A 27,199-nucleotide genomic window follows, 5' to 3' on the forward strand; every position below is an offset into this window, starting at 1 on the left:
ACTGTAGACAGATACCCCTGACTCTTACTCTGGTACCCTGGAGGGCGGAACAGAGGATACTGTTCCTGGGAAGAGAGAAAAGGGAAATGTTTTTTCCCTCGAGGTTGGATGCAGCAGGTGGTTGACAGAGATTACATCCTCAGTTTCCCCCTCAAACCAGATTTGGAAGCATTCCAGGACCCCATTTCCTCTAAAAAGAACCGTGAGATGCTTAATCTCCTTCAACCAGGCTTGAAGACTGGTGCTTTGGCTTGTGTTTTTTGTTTGTTTATTTGTTTTAAATATTTAAAAGCAATATGGATGGCCTAACCTAAATTTGGGGAGGATTTTTATCCTCCTCCATCCTGCCCTCCACCTCTCAGGCCCCTTCCGTGTGATTCCCTTCAGTCTTACTGGTAGCGTTGGTTCACATCAGTTGTGTGAGTAATTCTCCTATTTGTCCTCTGTTGACTGTCCCCCTTTCCTTCTGAATGCATTTTCACTGTTCATTCATCCATTCACTCACTTTTCACTCATTCCCAAGTGTGTCCCCAGACAACTGCAGTGTGCAAGGAGAGGATACCAAAGTGAGTGACCAAAGGATCGATGCACTTCTGCTTTTGTGCGTATCGCACATTTTAGACATTTGTTTATTCATTTCTTTCGATAGACTTTAAGTTCCTTGAAGCCCAGGACCATGTCTCACATTATCTTTGTGTTCTGACTACTTAGCCTACTTCCCGGAGTTGGCAGATACTCAGTAAAAGTTTGTGAGATAAATGATGTCTATTTCTAGCATATCATTCTGAGATTTAATGATAGATTTAGTGATTGAATGATATTTCTATTTTCAAATATAGCAAAAGTGTAACTATTTTCATCCATTCATACTCATTCAACTTCATTTGCAAAATTAGGTCCTGAGTTAACTGATAATTACACTTGAAATTGGTGGGTTATTTGAGGCAACCAGGTGGTGACATTGAGCTCTCCGCCAGAGTTTGTTTCTGGAATTGATTCATTGGCCTTGCATTGAATTTTGTTCCCAGAAGCCATGGTTTCCCAGGAAAGATCATTCCCATTTGAATTGGGCTATGATTCTTGCTGGGTTAAGTAAAGAAGCCTCTTGGTTCTGCTTCTGCAAACTTACACACTGAACTGGGACAAGGTTTTCTTTTGAGAATGCCTGGGAAAAGAGGAACCTTTCATTTTATTCAGAAGTCAAAACTAAAGGCCTCCCAACCACCTGGAGGTTTTTTTGTTGCAGCATACCAGTCTGGCTTCATTTTTATGCCTAAGGATTGAGCATGCAGACTTCTTTATGCTTGGGCCAGTGCTTTTGGAGGGGAGCCTGGGAGAGAGCCTTGCTGGAGTTGGGGAGGGGTGCGGGGACGCGGGAACGCTCTGCATCTTGGTGTGCTGAGCTGCCTTTCCTCTGGTCCTCAGGTCCTCACCCAGTTTGCTGCTCCAGGAGTATATTGAAAACATACCCAGTGCTTTCTCAAGCAACGCCTGCTTAAAGGGCCCAGATTTCTTTTCTCTTGTTTCAGTTGTGGAGCCAGAGATACTATCCAGCTTCTGTTGGTTAAACTAAAATAGGAAAACTGACCGAAGGTGTACACAGTGCTCCTTGCATAGACTAGCTGTCCCCCAGTGGATGTCAGCGTGTTAACCTGGCAGGCCCAGCCTCCTCCTGTGGGGCTTTCCCTGGAGGCCGGTCTCAGGCCTTGCATGGAAATGACTCTGTAGGCCACAGGCCGCAGTAGTTGTTTCCCTAATTACCCCAGCCTCTGCTGAGCATTTGATTGCTCCACATCTGTCAGGCAGAGTTCTCTAAAATTTGGTTCCCAACTTCCAAACCTTTTCTTTGGCCTTCCCAGAAGTAATTTTCCTGATGAGTCACTTGTCTATATACTCTAAGATGACTTGCTTTTTTTTATTTCCTTCATTCCTATTTATATCCGACATATACATACAAATGTTCCTTGACTTATGTTGGGGTTATGTCCCAGTAAATCCGCTATAAGTACAAAATGTGTTTAATAACCGATAAACCCATTGTAAAGTCGAAAATTCATAAGGTGAACCATCATTAAGTCCAGATGCTCCTCAACTTGCTATGGAGTTTCATCCTGATGAGCCCATCGTAAAGTTGAAAAATCGTAAGTCAAACTATCTTAGGTCAGGAACCATCTTTACTTGCAAAGATATGTGTCGTATCTTTAAACATATTCCCCAGCTTTTTTATTTTACTTTTTATTTTGAAATAATTGTAGATTCACAGAAAATTACCAAAAAAAAAAAAGAGAGAAATGGCCAAGGAGGTCCTGTGCACCTTCGCAAAGCCTCCCCGAGTGGTGACATCTTGCATAACCTCACAGCCTTAGTGAGCTATCCAGCCAGGAAACCAACTCTGCTGGTACCCCACAGAGCTTATCCACATTTTACCATGTTTACATGCACTCGTGTGTGAGTGTGTTTGTTATGTGTATTTAGTTCTGTGTGGTTTTATCATGTATGGATTTGTGCAACCACCACCACTTTCCACATACAGAATCAATTGTTCCGTAACCAGAAGACTCCCTGTGCTGCCTTCTTAGAGCCATACCCAGTCCCTACCCGATCTCTAACCCCTGACAACCACCAATCTCTTGTTCTCTGTTTTGTTATTTCAAAAGCATTACATAAGTGGAATCATATAGTATCTAACTTTTTGAGATTAGTTTTTTTTACTCACCATAATTCCTTTGAGCTCCATCTACTTTCTTGCATGTATCAATAGTTCTTTCCACTTCATTGCTGAGTAGTGTTTCATGGTAGGGAGAGATTATGTTTGTTTAGCCATTTATCCATTGAAGGACATTTGAGTGATTTTCAGGTTTTGGCTATTACAAAAAGAGAATCTATGAAGGACCTTGTCCAGGTTTTTGCATGAACATAGTTTTCACTTCTCTGGGATTAATGCCCAAGAGTGCAATTGCTGGATCCTTTGGTAAGCACGTTTAGTTTTAAAAGGAACTGTTTTCCGGAATGTATGTACCATGTTACACTACCACCACAAATGTGTGAGTGATCTTTAGACTTTTAACATCTCAAAGTCCAGGATTGCTTTGATAAATGTGTCAATGAGAAAGGTTAAGATCCAACATTTGATATTTTAGGGTGCAAAGTTTATCTTATATGATCAAATCTTAGTAATTCTCATTTAACATTAAATTCCTTAGCGGCATTCCTTAGTGCACTGATTTCTCTATATAGAATCTTACACATTTGATTGACTGATTGATTTATCTGATATAGGTACAAATGAGCGATTAAATACCCCCAAGCAGTGAAAGCAAGAGGAAACTGCGAGCCTGGAACCGTGTGCTGCACCGTCAGCCCTGTGTGACCCAGGGTTAGATTTGACTTGGGCCCTCGGTTGCTCCCTCCTCGTGTGGCACCGTGTCTTTATTCAGACTGTGGTGTCCAGTTTGCCATCCTGATTTAAAAAAACAGGTGATCTTCCTATGGGTGGGAGTTTCAAAAAAAAAAATCAATCTATTTTATGCTTTCTTTCTGTGAAAATATAATCTTTATTAAAATAATTAAGAAAGCATATTATAGTGTGACATGTCCCCTAGCTGGCTGCGTGATCTGGGATAAGTTACTCTGTCGTGCCTCAGCTTCCCCAGCTGCAAAATGGGAGTAATCAGGCCTCTGAGAGATGTGAGACAAATGAAATTACGTGTGTAAAGCACGTGACAGTGCTTTTCTTATAGAAGCTGCAGTAAGTGTTCTTTGTTCCTCCCTACCCCTGTTAAACTTTCTTGATACAGACGAAATAATACAGATTTTAAAGTAAGATGCAAAGACATAAATACCTAGGTCACATCTGGTCTCTGTCTCGCTAATCTTCCGGTGCCTTTCCTCAGAGTAATCACCTCACGCTGACCCTGTTCTTAAGATCAAAACAGAAAGCCTCTCGTGGGATGTCCCCAGCTCAGTTCTGTCTCCAGCTTCGGTCCCTCAGAGTGGAGTAGGCTGTGAGAAAGAATCCTCAGTCAGGGTTCCATTCATATTGGCAGAAATTACTTTGTACACATCACTAAATACTTTTGATCCCAGCAAAATCTTCAAAATAAATAAATGATTTTTTTTCACCAAATAAATATGTAAAACATTTGTGTTGGCCAGTGGAAAAAGAGTGATGTTGTGATATTATCTAAAAGGAAAGTGCTTTTTTCAAAATAATTTACGTAAAACATAGTTTCTATAGAATGATTTAAACTGTGGTTTAAATTCATGAATTTTCTATTTGTTAATACTGGACCAGTATTTTCAAGTAGGGAAAATCTTTATGCCAACAGGGAAATTAGAAGTTATCGTAGAAGATAACATGGCGCTCCAGTATACCTGACACATCATAGCCGTGTAGTAGAGGTTTATTGGATGAATGAGCTAATAGTGTATTACCTTCATTTGTAACTCAGTGTTACAATAGGTACTGAAAGTATAAGACCATCTACCAACTCCAGATTTTATAGTTTCTTGTAAAAGGTTACCTCTAAATGGAGAGTTGTAAATGTCTGCTTTAATTAGCTGTTTGTAGATAGGACTTGATTAATGTAATACTTAAGGTGAAGAACTTCAACACAGGTCAGGAAATGCAGTGTTATAGGTCTTAAAATGCCCAATTGAAAATGGACACACACATGGTAGTGCTGTTTACTTGTTAAATTTCTTTTTAAAGGGCACTTTAATATTGTTGATTCTTATTTTGATACTTAGCTTCATACACTAAATATTTTATTATGAAAGAATCATGGCAGGTCTTTGGTTCAGTGAGAGAAGTAAACTATGCATATGTATTTCTGGCCTGTCTTGTTTGTACTGATTATTGTTCTTATTGAATACGTAGAGAGATTGGTCATCAGCAGTATATTAGCAGGGATTTTGCTAGGCCAGCTTAAAAGCTCCACATAAACTAGACTTGGAGAGACTGATAAGGCTTTTTTAGTTTAGTTTTTGTTTGTTTTCTCTTCCTTTTTTTAAAGCATCAAATTGAGAACCAGAAGATCAGGGAAGGTTTGGGCTTGTGCTAGGGACTCATGATGTTGATGGATGACAATAGACGTCATCAGCTCTCCCTCTCTTTCTCCTCCTCAAGGAGACTGCTCTCCAGACAGGCTGGGAAGCCAGAGCCCAAAATGGGAGAAGGCTTTGTAAGAAAAGAGTTATTTCTCCTGAGTGAGTTCAAGTCTATTCCAGGACAAATTAGATCCCTGACTACTAAAAGAACTTGATAATTAGACCACTCAATTAGATATGTCAGTCTTCAAGGAACTGTGGGAAAGAGGAGACACCAGAGACCGAAAACGCGTTGTGCTTTTTTAAGAAGGTGGACGTCAGCGCATTACTTAGGTTGAGATTAATCTTAGGCAGAATTCTAGAGACGTTTTTCAAACTTCCAGCACAGGAACAAGTTGGAGCATGTTAACTGTATTTCATTCTTTACTATGTTTCTGGTGTGATGAAGGGCATGCTGTGGAATTAGTATGTGGACATTTGCCCAGGCCTTTCAACATCTGTTTTGTAAACAGGAAAATAGGAGCTGCCTGTTAGTACAGTCACTAGAATTAGGCTGTTGAATGGCTGTGAAAAACATTCAAGTGAGGGAGGGTCAGTGGAACCAAGACTCGCCACCTCCTTCCATACTGACCTCCAGGTCAAGATGCCGGGAAGAAAGTGTTTCTGACAGTAGGACGTTACTCATACCCAGTATGTGAGCAAGGGTGTCATCTCCAGTCTAGAGCCCCGACTGGCTCAGACTTGCTGATGAAGGCAGTGATGGGAGGTGACAGACTCATCATGCTACGGAAACTGCAAGTGGGTTTCAGTATAGGCGCAGTTGCTCATCGCACGAAGGTCCAATTATTGAGGCAATGAGAATTGTCGAGGAAGAAAGGACTTTTTTAATAAGAAAGATGTCTTGTTGGGAGAACAGGAGAAGCTGCCTCAAATAGTCTCTCCAACTCTGGGAGATAATGGGCTTTTTAAGAAGGGGCCACATGCCTTGGGGCTGGTCGTGGTGTCTGCCTTCATTGTGGCCATGTTGTGGAGGATGGTGGGTCTTGGCTTCAGGAAGTCTGCCCAGGGGCCTTCCAAATCTCAACCCCTTTGTCTCTCAGAAAACCTGCAATTTCTGGAAAACAACTCAAAAGGTCAAGTAGTTAGTTAAGGGAGAAGATTATAGAAAACATGTGGGGTCACTGAAATGTATTCATGGAGCCAGTTACAGATGACTCTCAGGTGGACCTCCTGCAGGACAGACTAGTCTGTCCCTTGGTGTCACCTTCTAGTAGGGGAGAAGACTCTGCAGTAGTGTCTTTGAGCTGACTCCACCTGACCTGTTCAGAACCTCTATGTCTGCATGTGACATCTGGAGAGATTGCTCATCCAAATTCAGGCATCCTCAAAATCTTGTTGTGTTGAGAGCTGTTTTTCTTAAAAATGGAGAGATAGCCACAAAGCGAGGACAGATCGATACCGTAGCAGAAACCATTGTTGCTGCACTAAAACCCTGCAAGTGAGACTGTCAGTGCAGGGATTGTTCAGTGGATGATGTCAGCAGGGCGGGATGAAACTTCCACTGTCACATTGCAGGTCTCTGTCCCCGTGCAGACAGCCTGTGGGTGGCTGGATTGGTGTGGCAGACATGCTTACCAAAGTCTAGACCAGCGTCTGTCAATATGTTGGATGATGGAATTAGGATCCCAGCAGATCTCAGCAGTAATAAGTCAAAATCTGTCACAGAAAATTTCATTCATAGGTTTGAATGTAAGAGTCTGTTTTTAATCAAAACAGGATAAAGACCACATAGGTGACAATACCATGTGTTGAACAAAGAAATGGCTTTGCATATGTCAGTTGACAGAGTCCACAATATTGTCGTGGCCCCAAGTTGTCGTGACCAAGAAAGGAGTCATCGTGCTCTCTGGCTGCTGTTGGGATCACACGGGTATTGCATTCAGTCCCCTAGTTCTGGAGAGGGTCGGAAGGAGAGTGAGCTGGTGTCGCAGGAGCCTCAGGTCATGGACAGAGTTCTTAACATGTAGGGCTGCCCTGAACGTGTTCCTGTGTGTCTTCTGCTTTGTTACATATGTTTGCATTGATAGCATTTCATGATACTGACTTTGACTTACCCTCTGTTCCCCTTGCCTCCACCCCATACACCCTTCATACGTGTTCTTTCATCATAGTAAGGGATTTTTATCCCACCTACCCAGGAATAAAAAGGTGTTCCTCCAACCCTACCCTTCCTTAGTCAGGGCAGCAGGTGTGTGCACCCTCAGCACTGTTTGTCATTTCAGGCAGGGGAGCATGCTGTGCATTGTAGGAATGGTTCTCTATCCCTGTTTCTTTTCTTTCTTTTTATTTTATTTTCATTGCATTTTATTTTTTGGAGACAGAGTCTTACTCTGTCTCCCGGGCTAGAGTGCAGTGGCTTCATCATAGCTCACTGCAACCTCAAACTCCTGGGCTTAAGTAATCCTCCTGCCTCGGCCTCCCAAAGTGCTAGAATTACAGGCGTGAGCCACCGCACCTGGCTTTGTCCCTGTTTATTGAATCACATTTACATGTATAAGTGGCTGCCCTCTGAAATTCCACCTGCAAGCTGCCATTGAAACCACCTACTTCTGACTGCTGCAGCTCCGGGGAGCTATGGCTTTCATACTTCCCCTGCTGGCCTTGTGGCTCACCCATCCCCACAAGTGCCCGAATGATTGTCTTTGTCAAAAGCAAGAGTAGGGAAACAGACAGCAGTGGTAATAGCTTCTGTTCACCAAGCGCTTGTTTAAATTCTCTTCTGCCAGACACCCTGGCCTGCAAATCCCCTCTCAGTGCTGGAGACTGTCGGCAGCAGCTCCAGTGGCCTCAAGGGGGCAGCGTTACCTAATCCTGTAGCTGGCTGACCAGCCCGTGGTTCTGAGAAGTAGAATGCAGGTTGCTGTGAACTTTGATAAAATGAACCTCCTCTCTTGCTGTTGGGCAGACATTTAACTTTTTATTCTAAATTAGCAGCATGCACAGAAGTGCAGTTGTTTTCACTCTTAGGAAGTTTGTGATGAGAATTTTATAGGCATCCTAGAGACATTTTCACATTCCTTTATTCAGGAGTATTTTAGACATCGTATGTGCCATTTTAAAAGCTTAAAAATAGATTTTGTTTGAATGATGTTGCATTATGATATATGTCAGTTCATCCCCAATTGACATTAGAAAGGACCTTTACCCAACACTTTTTTCTCCAAATTAAACAAGAATATTTCCTATGGGACCAGACAGAAAAATTTGAAAGCAGAACAGGTTTTTAAATAGTTTAGCCTTGCTCCTTCTGCCTCATTTAGTTTTCCTTTTGTCAACCATGGGGTCCCAGGATCGGTTCCTGTGTGGTCTCTGTGGCTGTGGCTCTTTACTGGTTTCACTGCCCCGGCCAGGCAGGTGAGCAAGTCCCACCTCGGACACCTGTAAAAATGTCCAAGATGTTGTAGGGAATAAGCTGAGTTTTTTTACCAAAGGGGGAAAAAATCCACCAAGTGGAAGGGAAAAGGTTTGAAACCCAAATACTCATGGCACTTCCCCTAGAATCGAGAGGAAGTGATTTCTATAGACTCTAACAGATGAATCCTGGTACCTTTTCCTCATACTGTACTATTTTTAGGAGTAAGATTTAAATGTGGGATGATGTTAAGCTTACCAAACTAAGTGACATGTTTTGAACAATTGGTACAAACCTGGATATGTTTTGAAAAATATCTAGAGAAAGATTATTTTAAAACTGTGATTTTTCTTATTATAAGAATTTTTCTTAGAACTAACATTTACTTATTTCTTCACTCTATGTGTTATTTAATCTTCCAAGCAACTCTTTGAGGTAGACTGTGCCCATTTTATTACTGTGCCCATTTTATAGATGAGAAAACTGAGACATGGATCCAGGCAAGTAACTTGCCAAAGGTTACACCCCAGGAAATGTTAAGCCAGGATGTGAACTCTGGCTTCAGAACCTACGCTCTTAACCATCATTCTGTATTACTTCTTATGAGAAGTGTTCCATTTTAAATTTCACTTATGAAGAAACATTAACTCTTACGCTGTTGCAGTGGTGTTATATAGAAGCACACCCATGCATTGGGCATCAGGCCAGTTCTAAGGGTCATGTTTTATCTTCTCTTCACCAGCGTGTAAAAGTGAGGCTTGTTAAAATGGCACCATAAATGGTATTTTTGGTAGTGTTTACTGGAGAAGAATTATTCTACAGACGTCCCCACCCAGACAGGCAGCCTGTCCCACAAGTTGGGTCCATGAGTGAGGCCTCATGATGCATCAGGGGACAGGCTGCTGAGCTCCCAGGCAGGGGCCCTGAGGCACACAAGACAGGGCTTTAGGGCGAGGGCCCAGTGAGCCCCCCATCTGAGCAGGGCTGGGAGGGTGGGAGGGACACCTGTATTCAGGGGCTCTGTTAGGAGATGTATCTGGTCCAGGACTTGCAAATACTCTACCAGCTGTCTTAATTAATTTTGTTGTGTTTTGCTGATTTTGCTGTTTTTCTAGTAGGGTTTTAAAAAAAAAAACAACTTGTGTTGTTTTCTCAACAGATTTAAAAGAAGAGACACTAACTAATTTCTATTAGTGTTACAGGAATCTAGCTCTTAAAGAGGCAATGCAGCTAAAACCAGAGGCCACCATTGGCTCCAGCCTGCAGGGCAGCTGGCTTCTCAGTGCCCAGAATGGCAGCTTGTCCCCTAATGCATTGTACACCTCCCACTGTGATGCAGATCCCATATTTGTGTCAGGCTTGCCTCCTTTATCTTTGCTCTCAGAAATATTTCTTCTGATTAGATTAGAGTGAAAGAAAATAGGTTCTGAGGGTCTTTTTCAGATGTGCATTTGCTTAAATCGTGGCCAGGTATGGTGGCTCGAGCCTGTACTCCTACCACTTTGAAAGTGGAGGTGGGAGGATTGCTTGAGGCCGGGAGTTCAAGACCAGCCTGGGCAATAGTGAGATCCGGTCTCTGCAAAACCTAAAAAACTTAGCCAGGCATGGTGGCACATGCCTATAGTCCCATCTACTCGGGAGGCTGAGGAGGAGGATTGCTTGAGCCCAGGAGTTTGAGGTTGCAGTGAGCTATGATGATGCCACTGCACTTTAGCTCAGGGAACAGAGCAAGAATCTTGTCTCAAAATAAAAACTCTGACCAAAAAAGAATACATACTGTGCGATTTGCATTCCAGTCCTATAAATTAAAAAAAAAAAAATGAAAGCTAACCTATAGTGGCTGAAAGCACACCAGCAGTTGCCAGGGAGGGAGGATGACAAAGGGCATAAACTTTTGGGGTGAAGGAGATGCTCTGTCTCAATAACAGTGGACTTTTGGGTGTAGACGAATGTCACAACTCACATTGGACCTTAAATTTGTGCAGTTTATTGTATGTTAGTTGTGCCTTAATAAAGCTGTTTTGTAAAAAGCTAGCTGGGAAACAAAAGACCAAATGCAAGCACAGTTTCTTTTTGCAAGTACAGATTTGACTTATGAGCCCTGAAGGCGGCAACCATTGGACAAAGGGTCGAGGCCTCAGCACAGTGGAGGCGGCTGTCCTCACCAGACATGAAAGATGCAGGAGATGACTCCTCCATCCCTGAGGAAGCTGAAAGCAGTTTCTCCACATACAAACCACCACCAAGCCACCAGGGCCTGCCCAGTTTAATTAACTGTCTTTTTTGGTTCCCTGAATAGTACCCCCGAGATCTGGAGGCGTTAATGGACTTCCAGGAAGTGGGCGAGTGTTCTGGTCCCTGGCTCTGCCCGGCCTAAAGTAGTCCTTGCCGCTCCTGCTCCAGGCAGTCTTTGCTCGTCCAGGTCCCCAGTGACATGTGTGGTGGTAGTGGCAGCGAGGGGGTCGCAAGCGTTTCTGCTGTGCACGCTCTCTCCATGGAGGGGGTGGGGCCCAGGCTGGCGTGGTTCCAGCAGGGCCGTGGACCCCTGCCAGGCTGGGCGGGGGGCTTCTCCCACCACATCGTCTGCTTCCTTCTGTTCTGGGGTAGAGCTCCTACCTCTGAGTGATGGTGTAATAATTAAACATGGATTGTAATGCCCTTGCTGAAAATAAAATAAAGCTGTCCATCTGCGAAGTGAGCGCGACATGTCAGAGAACGCCTCTGACCTTCAGTGGACGTTTCTTTTGTCCGAGGGGGTCTTTTCTTATTTCATCGCGCTCAGGATTCAGCCTCGGAGGAATGGGAAAGAGCGACTTCCCTTCCCTTTCCTTTTTCTCTTTTGTGACAGTCAGCCCGCCTCACTGCCTGTTTGTTTTTTCACCACGCGGCGGTGGCATGCTGCTTTTGTTGTGCGTGTGTTCCGCTGGCCCCTCCCTCCCTCCCTGCCTTTCCTTCCTTCCCTCTGGGAGTGGTCTGTCAGCCTTTGCCTCCCAGTGTGTCACACACCACTCCACGCCGGGCACCCTCGGACTCTGGGCGGCCCACCTGGCTGCGCACGGGCCCGGCCTGCTCACCGCCCTCTCCCTTCCCCAGCTGTGGACGTGGCTGGAGGAGCTGCAGAAGGAGCTGCTGGACGATGTGTATGCCGAGTCGGTGGAGGCCGTGCAGGACCTCATCAAGCGCTTCGGCCAGCAGCAGCAGACGACGCTGCAGGTGACCGTCAACGTGATCAAGGAAGGGGAGGACCTCATCCAGCAGCTGAGGTGGGCCTCATCCCTTTCCTCTGTCTGAACACAGAGCATCCGGAATCCTGCTAGTGATCCCCTTCCTCCTTTACTTTTTTGAACAATTAGCGCTAATTCTTTGTCCAGCTAGGTGCAGAACAGATAGCATCTCTGAAGGCAGAGGAGTGTGACAGCTCTCCCCTCTGTCCTTTCTTCCTTCTCCTCCCTCCCATGCAGTTTAACTTCAGAGTTTTTCCCATTACACATTGACTAATAAACCTCAGAATTCAGCTTTGACTATTTCCTCCTGACACTCACCTAGTAATTATTGAAATTTCTTTATAGACCAGATTAACATGAACTTCCTAGAGTCACGTCCTGAGGCCTGTCTAGAGTGGAGCGCAGCGGAGTGTCCTGCTCCCAGCTCCAGGCCTGGGCAGCTGCAGGGCCGTCCACCCATCCCTCCGGCGCTCCTTGTAGCAGGAGGCGGGGGCAGTGCTGGGGTTGGAGCTTTTGTTTCCCTTGGAAGCAAATTCCTTTTATGGGGTCAGGGGGACCATTTACATAAATGTAACCTCCCCACTGTATGACGCAGAGGACAGTTTTATTGAATTGTTGACTTGATAGCCTTACATGACGTTCACTTTGCTAAAAGAGAGGCAGGCAGAAGTTACTTACTACAGGCTTAATTGATTGCGTTAAAGGTTGACCTCCCCTGTCCAATGTGGCTCTATCATTTGTACTAAACAGGTATCATCTGTTCTCTCTAGTTAAGGAGAGAAGTGGCTAAAAATAAAGCCCTACTAAAGTAACTTTCTGTAATTATTAGACTTCTTACAAGAGTGACTTCAGAGAGTTCTTCAGCACACCCTCAGATTTGGCAGCACTGCTCAGAGGAGGAAGCCTAATATTGTTTTGCAGGAGGGGCAGCGTGTTCCATTTTCTGAGACGGGCAGTCCAGCTTCCTGCCGGCTTTCTTCCCCGTGAAGATTTGAGTTGCCGGATCTGGTATCTAACAATGTGAGACTTTCTCGTCGGTTCCTGTTTGTCTTGCTAACCCCGTTTCCCTCGTGTGCCCTCCCGCAGGGACTCGGCCATCTCCAGTAACAAGACCCCCCACAACAGCTCCATCAGCCACATCGAGACGGTGCTGCAGCAGCTGGATGAGGCGCAGTCGCAGATGGAGGAGCTCTTCCAGGAGCGCAAGATCAAGCTGGAGCTCTTCCTGCAGCTGCGCATCTTTGAAAGGGATGCCATCGACGTGAGTGTCCCTCCTCCGGCACCCGGGGCCCGGCTTTGCCTCTCTGTCCTCTGCCCTGTTCAAGCCCCGGGTCCTCTTCCACCCCCACCCTCTCCACAAGAAGGAGGGTGGAGGAAGTGGGGGGAGGGAGGGGACAGGGGAGTGATCCTGGGCACCTGGGAGGCTCCCTTGCTCGTCCCTGGGCGGCTGAGGGACTCAGCTCTGGGCTCTGAGGTCAGCAGAAACTGTGGGGAAGGCAGCTTGGGCAGCGGGACCAGAGCAAAGCAAGTGTCGAGAGTGGAATGGATGGAAACAAGCACATCTTTCTTCTTGTCTCCGTGTGTTTGAGCCTTGATTGGGTCGAGCACAGCACTCCTGTCGTTGGAGCAGAGCCATCGACTTAGGGTGGCGATCCTCTCCAATCTTGTCTCCCTCCCCCACCCCCTCTACCCCCTTCCCCCCTTTCTCTTTCCCCTCCAGAGTGGGAATAATCTTAGCCCGTGCAGACAGCATTTTAGGTAGTAGGAAACCCAATTTTTTCCCCTCATTTCCTCAGAGATGTTCTCAGATTATAATTCTTAAGTAAAAATTACTTTTGCACCTTATACGAGAACAGAAGAGAGAAATATAGGTTCCTTTTATCTTTCTTTAACAGAACGAGGATGGTTCTGAATTCTGTGGTAAGGAAGATCTTTTTTTCTGAACTTCACATAGTGCAAGCAGCAGCAAGTATCATCGGGTGAGACTGTGAAACATGACAAAAGGATCCAAAGGCTCTTCAGCCTGGGGAGACCCGGTGCCTGGCAGCTTCACAGAGCTGGTGGCAGTGACTGCCCGCAGGCCTCCTCTGGGTACCTGTGAGCTGCCCTGGTGGCACTTGTGACTGCCCGCGGCAGTCTGTGGAGCACACCCTCTCCATGTTTATTACTCATTCGTGGTTTAGAACTCCAGCCGTGCCGGGAGGGCACGCGGACCCAGACCCTGACGTGCTGCCCCAGGCAGGTGCATGGCCGGCCCTCAGTCACCCCAGCTCAGAGGAGGGGCCCTGCGCCTGCAGTGGGCCTGTCTGTGGGCCCCACCCTCAGGGCAGTTTCCGCCAGGCCAGCCTGCGCAGGCCTCTCCGGGTACCTTTGGGTGGCTGCTTATCCAAACCTCCAGCACCGTTTTCATTAAAGACAGACCTTGGATCTTTTCATTGTCATCATTTTAGTTACAAGAAGAAAGGAGTCAAACCTGCTCAGATGCCCTCAGAGTCATGACCTTTAGATTCGTGTGAAGCCTGGCAGTGAAAAGGCAGCTGCCTGCCGGTTCCTGCCCAGAGAGAGCCCACCGTGGCCTGGGCCTGGATCAACAGAAGGCCGAGCAGGCCTATTTTCCTCCCAGATTTCAGAGGACTTGCTTTTGCAAAAAGCTTAGCTGCTTAATACATATATTCAATTAAGAAATACAAAGCAATGAGAAGTATTAGTTGGAGTTTCTTTTCTGGGACATTTTAGTATTTGAAAGAAAAGATTGACTTCATTTGTCTTAATGCTACTTTAAAGGGAAAATTTTTTTTTTAATTGTATTTCTGCTTTCATTGAACCAGATCAGGAAACAAAAACATACATTTTCCCCAGGCTAAAGCCACAGAATTGCAAATGCCATAGGTAAAGCCAGTGTGCCCGACCCCGGGTGAGAATGTCCCAGAGCTGAGGAGCTTACACCTGTAGTTCAGTGTCAGGCCAGCATCAGATACAGGTTAAAAGCTTTTAGAAGGTCATGGCCTGAGAACCTCTTCTCTAATAATCTCTAATAATCCTGAAATGTGAAAATCTGAGTAGGATTTGGCTGCAGTTTCCTCTCTTACCTGGGAAAATGCCATATCTAACTGCCAGTAGGAAGCACGGAGTTACACTTAAGGTAGAAATCCATCTGTTACTTGGTTAATTTTTTTAAATCCCCACATCTCTTGTCTTTCAATTGGAGTAGCATCTTCATCTTTCGAAGGTGGATCGAGGTTTTCAATTTTCATACTGGCTTGATTTGTACTCATGGATACAGTGAGTTATGACCCATGGGAAATGTTATTCCATTGAAGGGTGTAGAATATTCTTTCACAAGTTTTTTCCTCCTTTCTGGATTTTATAATTTTTAGTCTTATTTTTAAAATTATGTCATGAAAGTTTTCACACCTGTCCAAAAGTAGAGAGGATAATACAGTGAAACTTCCATATGCCTGTCACCCAAATTCAACAGGATTTTACCACCCTTGCATGCCTTCTTTTGTTATTGTTGTGCTGTAGTATTTTAGAGAAAATCTTTGCCGGTTTATCCTTTCATTCCTAAAGACTTTCCTAGGTATCTCTAAGAGATAGAGCCACTTTCTTACATACCCATGATCTACTGAACATCTCCCCAATTTAGCAGTTATTTCTCCTTGTTTCCTGACCTCCCCGCTGTGTTCAGATTTACTGGGTGCCTCAAATAGGAAGCATGTGGGGTTGGCTCTTGAATTTGATGGTCAGTCTCATAATCTATAATTGTCTCTCCTGCCCTCTGGCTTTCTTTTCGAGCCATCATTTGTTGAAATAGGTTAGTCGTCAAAGCAACCAGGTCTCACATTGTGTGCATTTGTTCACTTGATTTCTTCTAGGTTCTTTAACTGTTTTTCTTTCCCTGGCATTTCCTCTTCATTCGGAAGTTAGATGCAGAGACCTGATTAGATTCAGGTTCTGTTTTTGTGCAAAAGTACTCCCTAGGTGGTGCATCATGCATCCCCCTGCGAGAGGGCACATCCTGTCTGATCCTGCTTATTTAGAGATGCTGAGACTGGTCTGCGTGTTCAGGCAGTGGCATCCTGGTCCTTCCATGGTTAAATTCCCCCTTAGCCTTTCGTACAGTAGTTACTATGCATGAATGATTGTTGCCTGGGACAGTTATTTTACTAGAATATGAAAACAGACAATTTTCTATTTTTATTCTTTCTACACTTAATATTAAATAGATGGATTAATTTATAAAGGGGAACATTCCTTCATCATGAAATGTTTAAATAATTACTTTTCTTAAGCACTAATTTTCAGGGTAACAGTTGGTTTCCTGCCTACCTCTAATAGACACCAAAGACTTTTTAATTTTTTTTTTTTTTGGCTGTTCAGCTCTTCTTCTTATTCTTTTTAAAATATCATTAGGAAGTAGTGGATTTTTGTATATTTTATGTATTTTACTCAGTTGTGATAATTTTTCTTTTTGAGTATCTAGTTGTCCCACTTTGGCCAGTGTGAACCCCTTCATCTGGCTTCTGTTTCCATTTATTTTTTTTTATTTTTAATTTTTTAAAAAATAGCTTTACTGAAAAGTCAACTTATATACCACAAAACTCATCCATCTTAAGGGTATAATTTCTACGTCCTTTTGACACAGAGAGTCTCTTCCTTACTTGGCACAGTGAGATGTGGCGGCGTAAATTTATTCTTTGTCTCGGTCTCATACACATACTTTCCTCCTTCAGATCATCTCCGACCTAGAGTCTTGGAATGATGAGCTTTCTCAGCAAATGAATGACTTCGACACAGAGGATCTCACGATCGCAGAGCAGCGCCTCCAGCACCACGCAGACAAAGCCTTGACCATGAATAACTTGACTTTTGACGTCATCCACCAAGGGCAGGATCTTCTGCAGTATGTCAACGAAGTGCAGGCTTCTGGTAAGAAGGGCCCTTCCGTTCTGTGTCCCTTGTGGTTACTTCATGTCGCCATGGGAATTCAGTTTATTTCAATGTGACGACTGTAAATTTTGTTAGCCCCTGTGATATAGATACTAGAGATACCTGTTCTCTAAAAGGAAATGTTTAGCGTTTTTTCCCCCACATAATACAGTCATGTTTGGCATTATGGTTAGAGTATTACCCATGGTACTCTCCCATATTATTTTGAGAATGATTGACTTTAATTTTACAAAAATGATATGTTGTATCTCTGTGAATGAAATGTAAACCCCAAGAAAATAGTTTCATGTTCTTTATTTTTTCTTAGTTTATATTTTACCAGCAGATGTCACTGTAGGCTTAAAAATATAACTATAGTATTAGACGCTTACTTAGCAACAACCTGCATACTGCATTACTCATTGTCACAAATTAAATACTTACTAAAGAGTAAACTGTGTATGTTGAGTTTAACAACAAAAACAAACTAAAGTTAATTCATTTGTAAAGGCTGCTACACTTTCACTAGTTCGCAGTGTGGGAGTAGGAGCAGATTGATGGGAAGTGGGTTTGGTTTGGTTATCGAGACATCCTTTTGCACACACTCACACTCGAGGCAGGAGTAAGTGCTCTTCTGCTTGGCTGTGCCCTCCTTGCATCTGCCCTTCAGTGTGTGGCTCGGCCCCAGCTGGGGAGGCCCCTGGCAAAAGCAGATTGTGTGCCAGCCACCATTTACGAACAGAAGGTTGAAGTGCTAGCCGAATTCTAGGATTTCCCTTCAATGTCCGCAGGTGTGGAGCTGCTCTGCGATAGAGATGTAGACATGGCAACTCGGGTCCAGGACCTGTTGGAGTTTCTTCATGAAAAACAGCAGGAGTTGGATTTAGCAGCAGAACAGCATCGGAAGCACCTGGAGCAGTGCGTGCAGCTGCGCCATCTGCAGGCAGAAGTGAAGCAGGTAAGCAAACGACTGGACGAGGGCGAAGCTGCACTACAGACGCCCGGTGAGTGACGGATCTTTCTGTAGCATTGGGAAGATCGTCCCCGCACAGATGACTGTCCCAGTATATAAGATAACTGCCCGCCCCCACCATACAGCCATACCTAATGTGCGGAAGCAGAGCTGGTGGCCTGCACGGCTGGCTGGCTGCTCGGTGATGGAAAAGACTTCCCTGCCCGGCAGGTGTAGCACTTGAGAGTAGCATCGTTTGCTTGTTTTGTTAGTGGTCGTGTCTTGCTTGAAACCCTGAGCACGTTGCTTCCTGGGCTAATAACTGTGATTTTTATGCCAAATATTGTCATGATCTGGATCAGATCACAGACTATGAATGGCTGGGGCTTTTCTTGTGTTATCAGGATGGCAGGGCAAAATAAAAATGGGGCATGTGGGAGGGATTGCTTTTGGCTCAGTGCTGGTGGGATTCCGTGCATTGATAGGACATGTTATCCAGTAAGCAGGGCATCTGCTGGTGAAAGTGGCTTGGTGGAGGGAGATAAGGCTGTCTGGGTAGATGCACAGAAAGCAAACGCTTGGCTGGAGGGGACTTACGGTGCCACTGGACCGTGAGTAAGGTATAATGCAGAAGTAGGTGGTCTCATGTAGAGCAGAAATACTATTAAATCAGAACTGTTTACAGGAGCACCTATTGATCTCCCACATGCCATCAGTACGGGTATTTTTACATACAGATGAAATAAGTATTGTGACCTGCAAATAAAGTGTTCCCTTTTGCCAAAAAAAAAATAATTCATTTAAGAAATGAAGGAGTAAATTAATTTTCTCCTTAGGTATTCCTTAGGAATTGCCTTTTCCTGTAACAGAGACTAAAAACCAGTCTCTTGAAAAAGGTGTCTTCTCCACATGATGAGTCAGGATGTAGTAGATTGCTGGTGTCCCCATGATTGGCCTGAGATCTTGGTGACGGGTAGCGTTTCCCTTCCAGTTGCCAAATGGCTATCGTAGCTCCAACTTTCGCCTCCATATCCCCGGCTTCAGGGAGTGGGAAGCAGCAAGAAAGAGGTAGCAGAAGTGTCAGAAAAGAAATATTTTCACAACTTCCCCAGCGACTGCGGCTTTGATCTCATTGGTTGGAATTGTGTCATGCCTGTAACCAAGCTGTGACAGGAGCTGAGAAATGGTTTTATTTTTAAGCTCTCCCCCAAAGTTGGGGTTTTCTGAGTAAATGATAAGAGGAGGATAGGGATTGTGTGGGTTACTAGAGGTCCCTGCCACAAGTAACTATCCTGAATGACCTCCCACACTTTCTGTGGCTTCTGCTGTCAGAATTGACTTCTCTTTTCGTTTGTGTGTAAAGTTGAGCATCTCACAGTTTGACTCTGAGCATTGTAGTACAGCGTAATTCACACTTTGGTTATTGTGCCCTTTAACACTGACGTTAGATTGGACAGTAAGTTACTGAAATAATTGTTTCCCCTTATCAAGCAGCTTGCCAATTTTTCAGACCTAAAAATGCTGAAAGGGAATGAAAATAATTTTCTTAATTATCAAGGAATTGTGTCCATAGGTTTTCTCATATATGGTCCTCAAGCTATTTTAACCTGTGGACAAAAACTAACAATCCGCTGGACCTTCCACCTTTTCATTTCCTATTCTCTACTAAAAATAACAGAGTTAATTTAAAATATGTAGTACTTGGGATCAGACACCATTGAAGGACATCAGGCCATTGCCAGTGAAGACATCACATTTCATACCTGCCCCGAGCCACTAGACCACCTTGCAGGCTCGTGTCCCGTCCCTGGTGGTCTGCAGGATGCTCTGCAAAGTCCACTGCTTGGACTTCCCCTGTGTAACGTTTCAGGTGCTGGGTTGGATCCGCAATGGAGAGTCCATGTTAAACGCCGGACTTATCACAGCCAGCTCATTACAAGAGGCAGAGCAGCTCCAGAGAGAGCACGAACAGTTCCAGCATGCCATCGAGGTAAGAATGCCTGGTCCCGTCTCTGTGAGTTGGACCTTTCTATCCTTAGGGCAAACATACTAGATCCCTTAACATGGCACTGACCTTGGGAGCCACACGGGGCTCGATTGGTACAGAAAACTCATGGGACCCAAAATGACAATGCTTACAAATCTACAGTTGACTGCAGGGGAAGGGAACAGTATGGCAACGGCAGTGAAGTGAGGGTGCACATTCCAGCCGGGCGGCCTCACAGCCGGGGTCTGGAGGGGGGTCAGTGGGCAGGGAGGGTTCCTGTTGCTCTCCCACTGCATGGTTCCTGGCAGGGCACACTTTCTCCAATCAGAAACACCTCCGAACAACCAGGGAGCCCAGACTGGAGTCTCAGCCGATGCTTTCTGTCTTGCTGGTCTTGTAGGCACATTCTCACTGTGTTACCAACCTCAACAAAGCAGAGTGCTCTGGGGGTCTTACTGTCGATCCGGAAACAGTGCTGACGACAAAACTCACACCCTTGCTTAAAAGCAGCATTGTTCACCTTCACAGGAGGGTCAGTGCTGTAGCAGAACGACTCAGGCCAATTCCAGGCCTGCCCAAATTCACCCTCAGGATGTGGACTAATTATTTTTTTAGGTTTTTTTGCAGGGTAGAGGAACATGAGCAATAGTTCTGATTGGTGGTCGCAAGGTAAAGTCAAAGAAAAAGAGCATTTGAGTGTAGAAAACTTGTTTCCTGCTCTGTTTACATACATATTGTGAGCCAGAGAAGAAAGCTGTAGAAGTCGCCACTAATTTATTCCCTGGGTTAATTTACTTTCAATTACCTATTGCCAGTGGACACACATTAACATTTCTTCCTGAGGCTCAAACTCTGGGCATCTTTTGAAAACTGTACACTGTGCCAATAATTTCTAGTAATTAAATTGCAAATACTAAGTCATTGTGTCTGCATAAAGGCTGGGACTATATGGTTTATAGTATTTTATGGGATCGTTCACAAGTTTTTGGGTGAAATGCAAGATTTTAATTTTTTTTTTTAAAAAAAAATCTGTGTGCACAGAGACTCGTATGCTCCCCTGACTGTCCCCCGCCCCCACCCAGAGTTCTAGTTTTTCGCCGGAGAGAACCTGACCTCTCTGCCCCTGTGAGTCTTCTAATGAGGACAGATAAGCAAAGTTCCTCCTGGACTTGCCATGTCATTTTCATAGATTTATCATGTGGCATTGACCTCCAGAGACTAGTTGGATCATCCTTAGCTTTTCATTAATTTTTTCTTGTCTTCTTAAAGTTCGTAGTTCTTGAAAACTTTTCACTGGAGTCCAAAGTTAAGTTGAAAATGAAAATTAAAAGAAAAAAAGTATTCATTCTGGCTACCTTTTCTTCACTTGTTCATTTGCCTCCAGTGGGTATTATAAGAAGGATCAATAGGAATAATGAACTTGGAACATTTCAACAGCTTTTTGAAACAACATTGGCTGTTAAGGGTCTTTGCTGCTGTTTCTCAGGCTGAGAACTCCACAACTGAGACCCATTCTGGGAAGTCTTACTGTATTTCACCCTTCATTAGCTCATTTAAATATAAATTTAGTTGTTGCTGGGCATAAGAACTTTTTTACTAAACTATCTGCTGTGCTCTTAGAAGCATCCTGGAAAATATTAACTGGAGTTGTTTCTGCAAACTCACGATGAGCAGAATAACTGTAGCCATCCTGGCTCCTTCCCAGCCAGTGGGTGCCACCCTGTTAAATAAACCTTCCCTTCTCTTCTGTCACCAGAAGACACACCAGAGCGCACTGCAGGTGCAGCAGAAGGCGGAGGCCATGCTGCAGGCCAATCACTACGACATGGACATGATCCGAGACTGCGCCGAGAAGGTGGCCTCGCACTGGCAGCAGCTCATGCTGAAGATGGAGGACCGCCTCAAGCTCGTCAACGCCTCCGTCGCCTTCTACAAAACGTCAGAGCAGGTCAGGGCAGCGGGTCCCTTCCTTGGGCTCCCCACTGACATCTTATCTCCAGATTAATTTTATTGGGCAACTCAGTCATGAATAACGTGTCAGTCATTATGGAACCAGTCCATTGCAAGTCAGGCAGGGAAAAGACATTCTGGAATTAAGATTATTCTCGCTTACCTTCCTTATCAAAGGATGGTAAGTGGGAAAGTAGCTGAGACGACACCTCTTTTCCGCTTATTTAAATGTATGACCTAAAACACGTCAGAGAGAGGCAAGATATTCAGCTTTGGTTCTGTTCTTGTCCTGAAAGACCCACCTGCTTTCAACCCTGTGTTTGTCCTCAAGTCAGACGGAGCCCAGGGCTCCTCCTTATGTTCTGGGTCCTCCCGGCAACACTTTCATCCCCAGAGCCCGATTGAAAGTGCTCCCCAAAGATGCCAGTCGGTGACAGCAAATGCAAATCTGAGCCTGGAACTTTCTCCTGCCCATAGGTGTGCAGTGTCCTCGAGAGCCTGGAACAAGAGTACAAGCGAGAAGAAGACTGGTGTGGTGGAGCCGACAAGCTGGGCCCCAATTCCGAGACGGACCATGTCACCCCGATGATCAGCAAGCACCTCGAGCAAAAGGAAGCGTTCCTGAAGGTACGGGGCTGGTTTGTGGGCGCTCGTGCCTCACTGAGCAGTGCAGGCTGCAGCGCTCCTGGGTGCCCCCTGCGCGTGGCACAGTCGTGGCTTTCCAAGGGACCCCACACATCCCACGGCTCTCGCCTTGGGTGGAAAGTGATTGGGGCAGTGTCGCATCAGCGAGGAGTTAGTTGAAGAAAGAAAACCTTAAACTCTTTCTCATGTGTGAATTACACTTTCTAGCTTTCAAGGAGGAAGAGCTAGAAATCTGTGTAAGGGTTGACTAGAAGTCACAATATCAAATGATGCTGGAGACAGAGAGGGTGATTGATTGTTTGACTGATTGATCGATTTGGTGAAACGTAATGCCTATAGCTTAAACTAATCCTCTTTTGGAAATTCAGCCTTTGGAATAAAGATCGTATCTCAGAAGAGGTGGAGCACAGTGTGGAGTGGACACAAAGCCTGAGCACTGTGTGGCTTACTGGATCACTAATACCTACTCAGGAAACACCTCCCACTGGAGTAATTTGATCACATGCAGACCAGAACTGGGGGTTTTCTCTCTGACAAGCTTTAAATAAGGAATTTTTCTAGACTGCTTTGTCATATTTTTATGTCACCTTAGTTACACATAAGTCACAGATGTGCTTTGAAACAATTAGATTTTTAAAGTGGTCACAATGTTTAGAAACATTTGACACTGAGTGCTTCCTTGTTGCATTCTTGCACTGAGAATTTCTGAGATTCTGCTTGTTATCACCACTCAGACCTGTTAAAATAGGTGTGGGGTTTGCTTTCCCTCGTTGCTTTATGAAGCTTATTTTTGATCATTGCTTTAGCATTTGACCCCTCTGACACCATTTCCTGTGAAGTTGAACAATTTTTGTTTTGTTTCTGAAGTTGATTATCTGACAGAGAGAGTTGTTTTAGTCTTGGAAAATAAATTGTAACTTTGAAAATTATATCTGGTAACTTTTTAAGTAAGTCAAGGTGAGAAAGCATTGTTGTTTCCACAGCCACTAACTGTAACTATGTGAGACCAGACCTTGAAACTCCTACCTCCAACTCATTACTGCTGTTGAAGTTTCTTAAAGGCCCACCACTGTTAGGATTTTGAGTTGGAATTATTATAATTTGTCTTTTTCAGGAATCCATTTAGGATAAAAGAGAAATGAATACTACTAAGTTGTAGTAATTAAGAAAGATAATTTAGGTAAAATTGCTAAACAAAAATATAGATGGTCCCTGACTTACAATGGTTTGACTTAAGAGTTTTCCACTTTACGATAGTGTGAAAGCAATTCACATTCAGTAGAAACTTTATTGCACGTACCCATACGCCCATTCTTTTTTTCACTTTCAGTACATTATTCAATAAATTACATGGGATATTCAGCACTTTATTTTAAAATTGCCTTTGTGTTAGCTGATTTTGCCCAACTCTGGGCCAATATATATGTTCTGAGCATATTTAAGATGGGCTAGGCTAGACTATGATGCTGAGTAGATCAAGTTATTAAATGTATTTTTGACTTATATTTTCAACTTATGGTGAGTTTATTGTGATGTAACCTCATTATAAGTCAAGGGGCATCTGTAATCACAAGCCTGTTTGGATTCCTTTGTTCAACCATAATTTTGTAGTGTTTGTGTATAGGGTATTTTAAAAGTTTATTATAGAAATTTAAGGATATGTATAAGTAGAGAGAATTCATAATGAGCCCTCACCCGCTTTCAGTGATTATCAACATATGGGCATATGCCCACCTTCAGTGGATTACTTTAAATTCTAGATATCATATAATTTTATTTGTAAATATTGTAGTATAAATCTAAAGATTAAATTCTCCCTTTCTGAAACATAACCACAATACCATTATCATATCTATAAAATTAGTAGTAATTCTTTAATATTATCTGAATTCTAACATTGTTAAAATTTTTCTGATTGTCCTATAAATGTCTTTTTACATGTGGTTTTAATCAGGATTCAAACAAGATCCACATATTGATTTGGTTGGTGTGGTTTGTGAATCACTTTTAATCTAAACAGCACCCCCCTTTCATTACTGTTTATTAATTGAAGAAATAGGTCATTTATACAGTGAAATTTCTCCCATTCTGGACTTTGCTAATTGCATCCTGTGGAGTCATTTAGCACCATTTGCAATCTTCCAAATTTCTGTTAGATTGAGAGCCTTGGTCAGAGTCAGGTTTGAGCGTGTGTGTATGTGTGTGTATGTGGTGTATGTGTGTGGTGGTATGTACGTGGTGTGTGTGTATGTGTGTGGTGGTGGTGCTGGTGAGCTTAGAATACCTTGCTACCTGTGCCTGTACTTCCTGTTGCACTACCTCAGGGGACAGGCACATAATGTCTGGTTCTCTTTTTTTATCTCTGTGATGTGAGGATGTATCAGTGGTTCAAATGTGGAGTGTCTCATTCGTCCCTGCGTATTTCCCCACCATGTTTTCGCCTACTGGGTTTAGCACCCAGTGATGGTATTGTTTCATTAGGAGTTGCGAAATGGTGATATTCTAATTCTATCATTCCTTTAGCCTCAATTGGCTACAGTTATTTCCTCAGCTACTTGGTTAGTCTAAAATAGAGTTTGTACAGAAAAAGCAGAGTAAATGCTTGATCCTATTTTCAGGATAATGAATTGTTGCCATAGCAACCTCTACATATGACTTTGTTTTAGTCTCATCATGGATTTCAATATATTTGGTACGTTTCAGGCAATCATAATCATTTATCTTTTAATGTTCTACTTGTCCCATTCGTGGGAGCCCCTTCAAGTCAGGTTGCCCAGATGTCCTGTAGACGTAATCCTAGTGGTCTTTGACATCTTCCTTGCTGTTTAGTATGACAACTTGAAATGCCAGGATGATTGGTAGAGACTTCTGATGTATTTTTCTCTTAATTAAAAAAAATATATATATATCCTAGACTGAAAAATCCTAGAAACAATGACACCCCAATAGTACTGAGCATCCCTAGTGCCCAGATTGTGGTCTCTACCATTTACCACTAGGAACTCTTTGGAGAAAAGATTAATTCCAGATCTGAGATAGGAAATGTACAAGATAGTTCCAATTCAAATATAATTAAGGGTTTTTTTCCTTAACTATTTCATTTTATATTTGTATCCTTTTTTCTTATATAAAACCCTTACTTTTTCATATACTGATGAAATTACTTATTTGGTTTATCCTACTACATGAACAGGTAATATCAGTTACCTGTTACTACAGTAGCACCACATAACAAACTACCCCAAACTCATTGGCTTAAATCGGGGTCGGGAACTATGAACTGAGGTCTAAGTGCTGCCACATGTGTTCATTTACATATCATCTGTGGCTATTTCGTCTACAGTGGTTGGGGTTGAGGACTCGTGATGGGAAGACAGAGACTGTATGACCCCCAAAGCTGAAAGTATTTACTGTCTGCCCTTTAGGTACAGCTTAGGGGGGGTCCTGTGGCTCAGGGATCTCACAGCTGAGGTACAGGTGTTGCCTGGGGATGCCATCCCCTTAGGGCTCGACTGCGGCAGGGCTTCTCTCCCTCTCGGGTTAGGCCAGCCGGGTTAGGCTGCCCTCAGTCTCCTGCGTCCCGTGGGCCTCCCTATAGAGAAGCTTATAACGTAGCAGCTGGCATCTTTAGAGGAAGGGCTTCGGGACAAAGAGATTCTTTTGTAATTGAAATAGTATTTAACCTATGCATTTTCCAAACCACAAGTTGGCCAGATAACTGTTTTAGGTAATGACGTATGTGAGCCGTATGATGTTGTCATCCCTATGTACTCAAAACACATGTTTGTGTAAGTCAAATTAACAACACTTTGCTCTCCATTATTTCTCAGGCTTGTACTCTTGCTAGGAGGAATGCAGATGTCTTCCTGAAGTACCTGCACAGGAACAGTGTGAACATGCCGGGAATGGTGACACACATCAAAGCTCCTGAACAGCAAGTGAAAAGTGAGTATGGCTGGGACTGGCAGGTCAGGATGTAGCAAGCAGTGAAGGAGCTCGACTTGACGTGTGCTAAACTCTGGATTTAGGGTTTCGTTTTAAATGTCCATTTCATGTTAATGAAGTCCTCCCTAATTATCTTAGTTTAATAATAAAGTATTAAACAAATTTATAGGCTGATAATTATTGAATAAATTGATGAATGTAAACCAAAAATGTAGATTCAGGATATTTAGTGCCATTGGTTATTTTGTTAAAGTGAGTAAAAATATTATAAATAAGGAAAAAAAATGAAAACCAGAGTTATCTATAAGCAAAATATTTTTAAAAGTTCAAATCAAGAAATTATGTACCAATATTATTACTATAAAGTGTTACCAATTTTTTATACCTAAAGCATGGTTAATAAAACGCAAATTACAAAATAATATTATATACTTTAATATCATTTCAGTATAAAAATCTATAAAACCATGTTTGTATGTCTGTATGTAAATGCATAAAAAAAGGTCTGGGAAAGTGTATACAATATGGAACTAACAGGCTTGATGTGGACAGAAAGGTGAACAGATGAGGAAAGTAAGGTACAGAGTAAATAACTACCTTGACCAATGTCACACAGCCTGAGTTGAGTTTTATAGGAAAAAAATTGTGATAAACAGTTAACCCATGATTCATCGCACATATTTTAAAACAATATGATTGGCAAAAACTTTCTATATTACATTCTACTCTCTGTTCATCTGATTCCTCTGTTATCACAGAATAATTTTCTGTCACACTAGCAAGTCCTCTAAGTTCTGTCAGTGAGACTTATATTTATTAATTGTTGGGCTTTTCTTCTGGGAAAATGAGCAACTAACAAAAACAATCATTTTTCTGCATGAACAAGTCTTTATTGCCAGCAGATTATTTGCATTGATAATCAGTTTACTTAGCTCATTTTCTATAAAAATAATTTCCTTTCTCCCACCTCTCCTATTGCTTTTGTTTGTTGGTTGTATTCTGTTTTCTCTGATCAAAGGTGTTACGGTCTTTTCTAGGTTGTATTATTAATAGTTTGGCACATGTATTTGTGGCAAGAGGAGGGTATGTTTCATTTATTCACTCGC

The 27,199-nt window shown here is 43.3% G+C and overlaps 1 protein-coding gene across 1 annotated transcript in view; it reads left to right on the plus strand.

The window, feature by feature from the left end:
* Window positions 1–27,199, plus strand: part of TRIO (trio Rho guanine nucleotide exchange factor) — a 332,548-nt gene that overhangs the window by 189,323 nt on the left and 116,026 nt on the right. The window contains exons 12-19 of the mRNA XM_069492180.1: window positions 11,555–11,724; window positions 12,772–12,946; window positions 16,419–16,614; window positions 17,406–17,572; window positions 19,437–19,556; window positions 21,310–21,501; window positions 21,981–22,130; window positions 25,979–26,093. Of these exons, the coding sequence (XP_069348281.1) occupies window positions 11,555–11,724; window positions 12,772–12,946; window positions 16,419–16,614; window positions 17,406–17,572; window positions 19,437–19,556; window positions 21,310–21,501; window positions 21,981–22,130; window positions 25,979–26,093 (1,285 nt within the window). The remainder of the gene's footprint in view (window positions 1–11,554; window positions 11,725–12,771; window positions 12,947–16,418; window positions 16,615–17,405; window positions 17,573–19,436; window positions 19,557–21,309; window positions 21,502–21,980; window positions 22,131–25,978; window positions 26,094–27,199) is intronic.

Source organism: Eulemur rufifrons, chromosome 17 (assembly GCF_041146395.1).
Source record: "Eulemur rufifrons isolate Redbay chromosome 17, OSU_ERuf_1, whole genome shotgun sequence".
Classification (NCBI taxonomy): domain Eukaryota; kingdom Metazoa; phylum Chordata; class Mammalia; order Primates; family Lemuridae; genus Eulemur; species Eulemur rufifrons.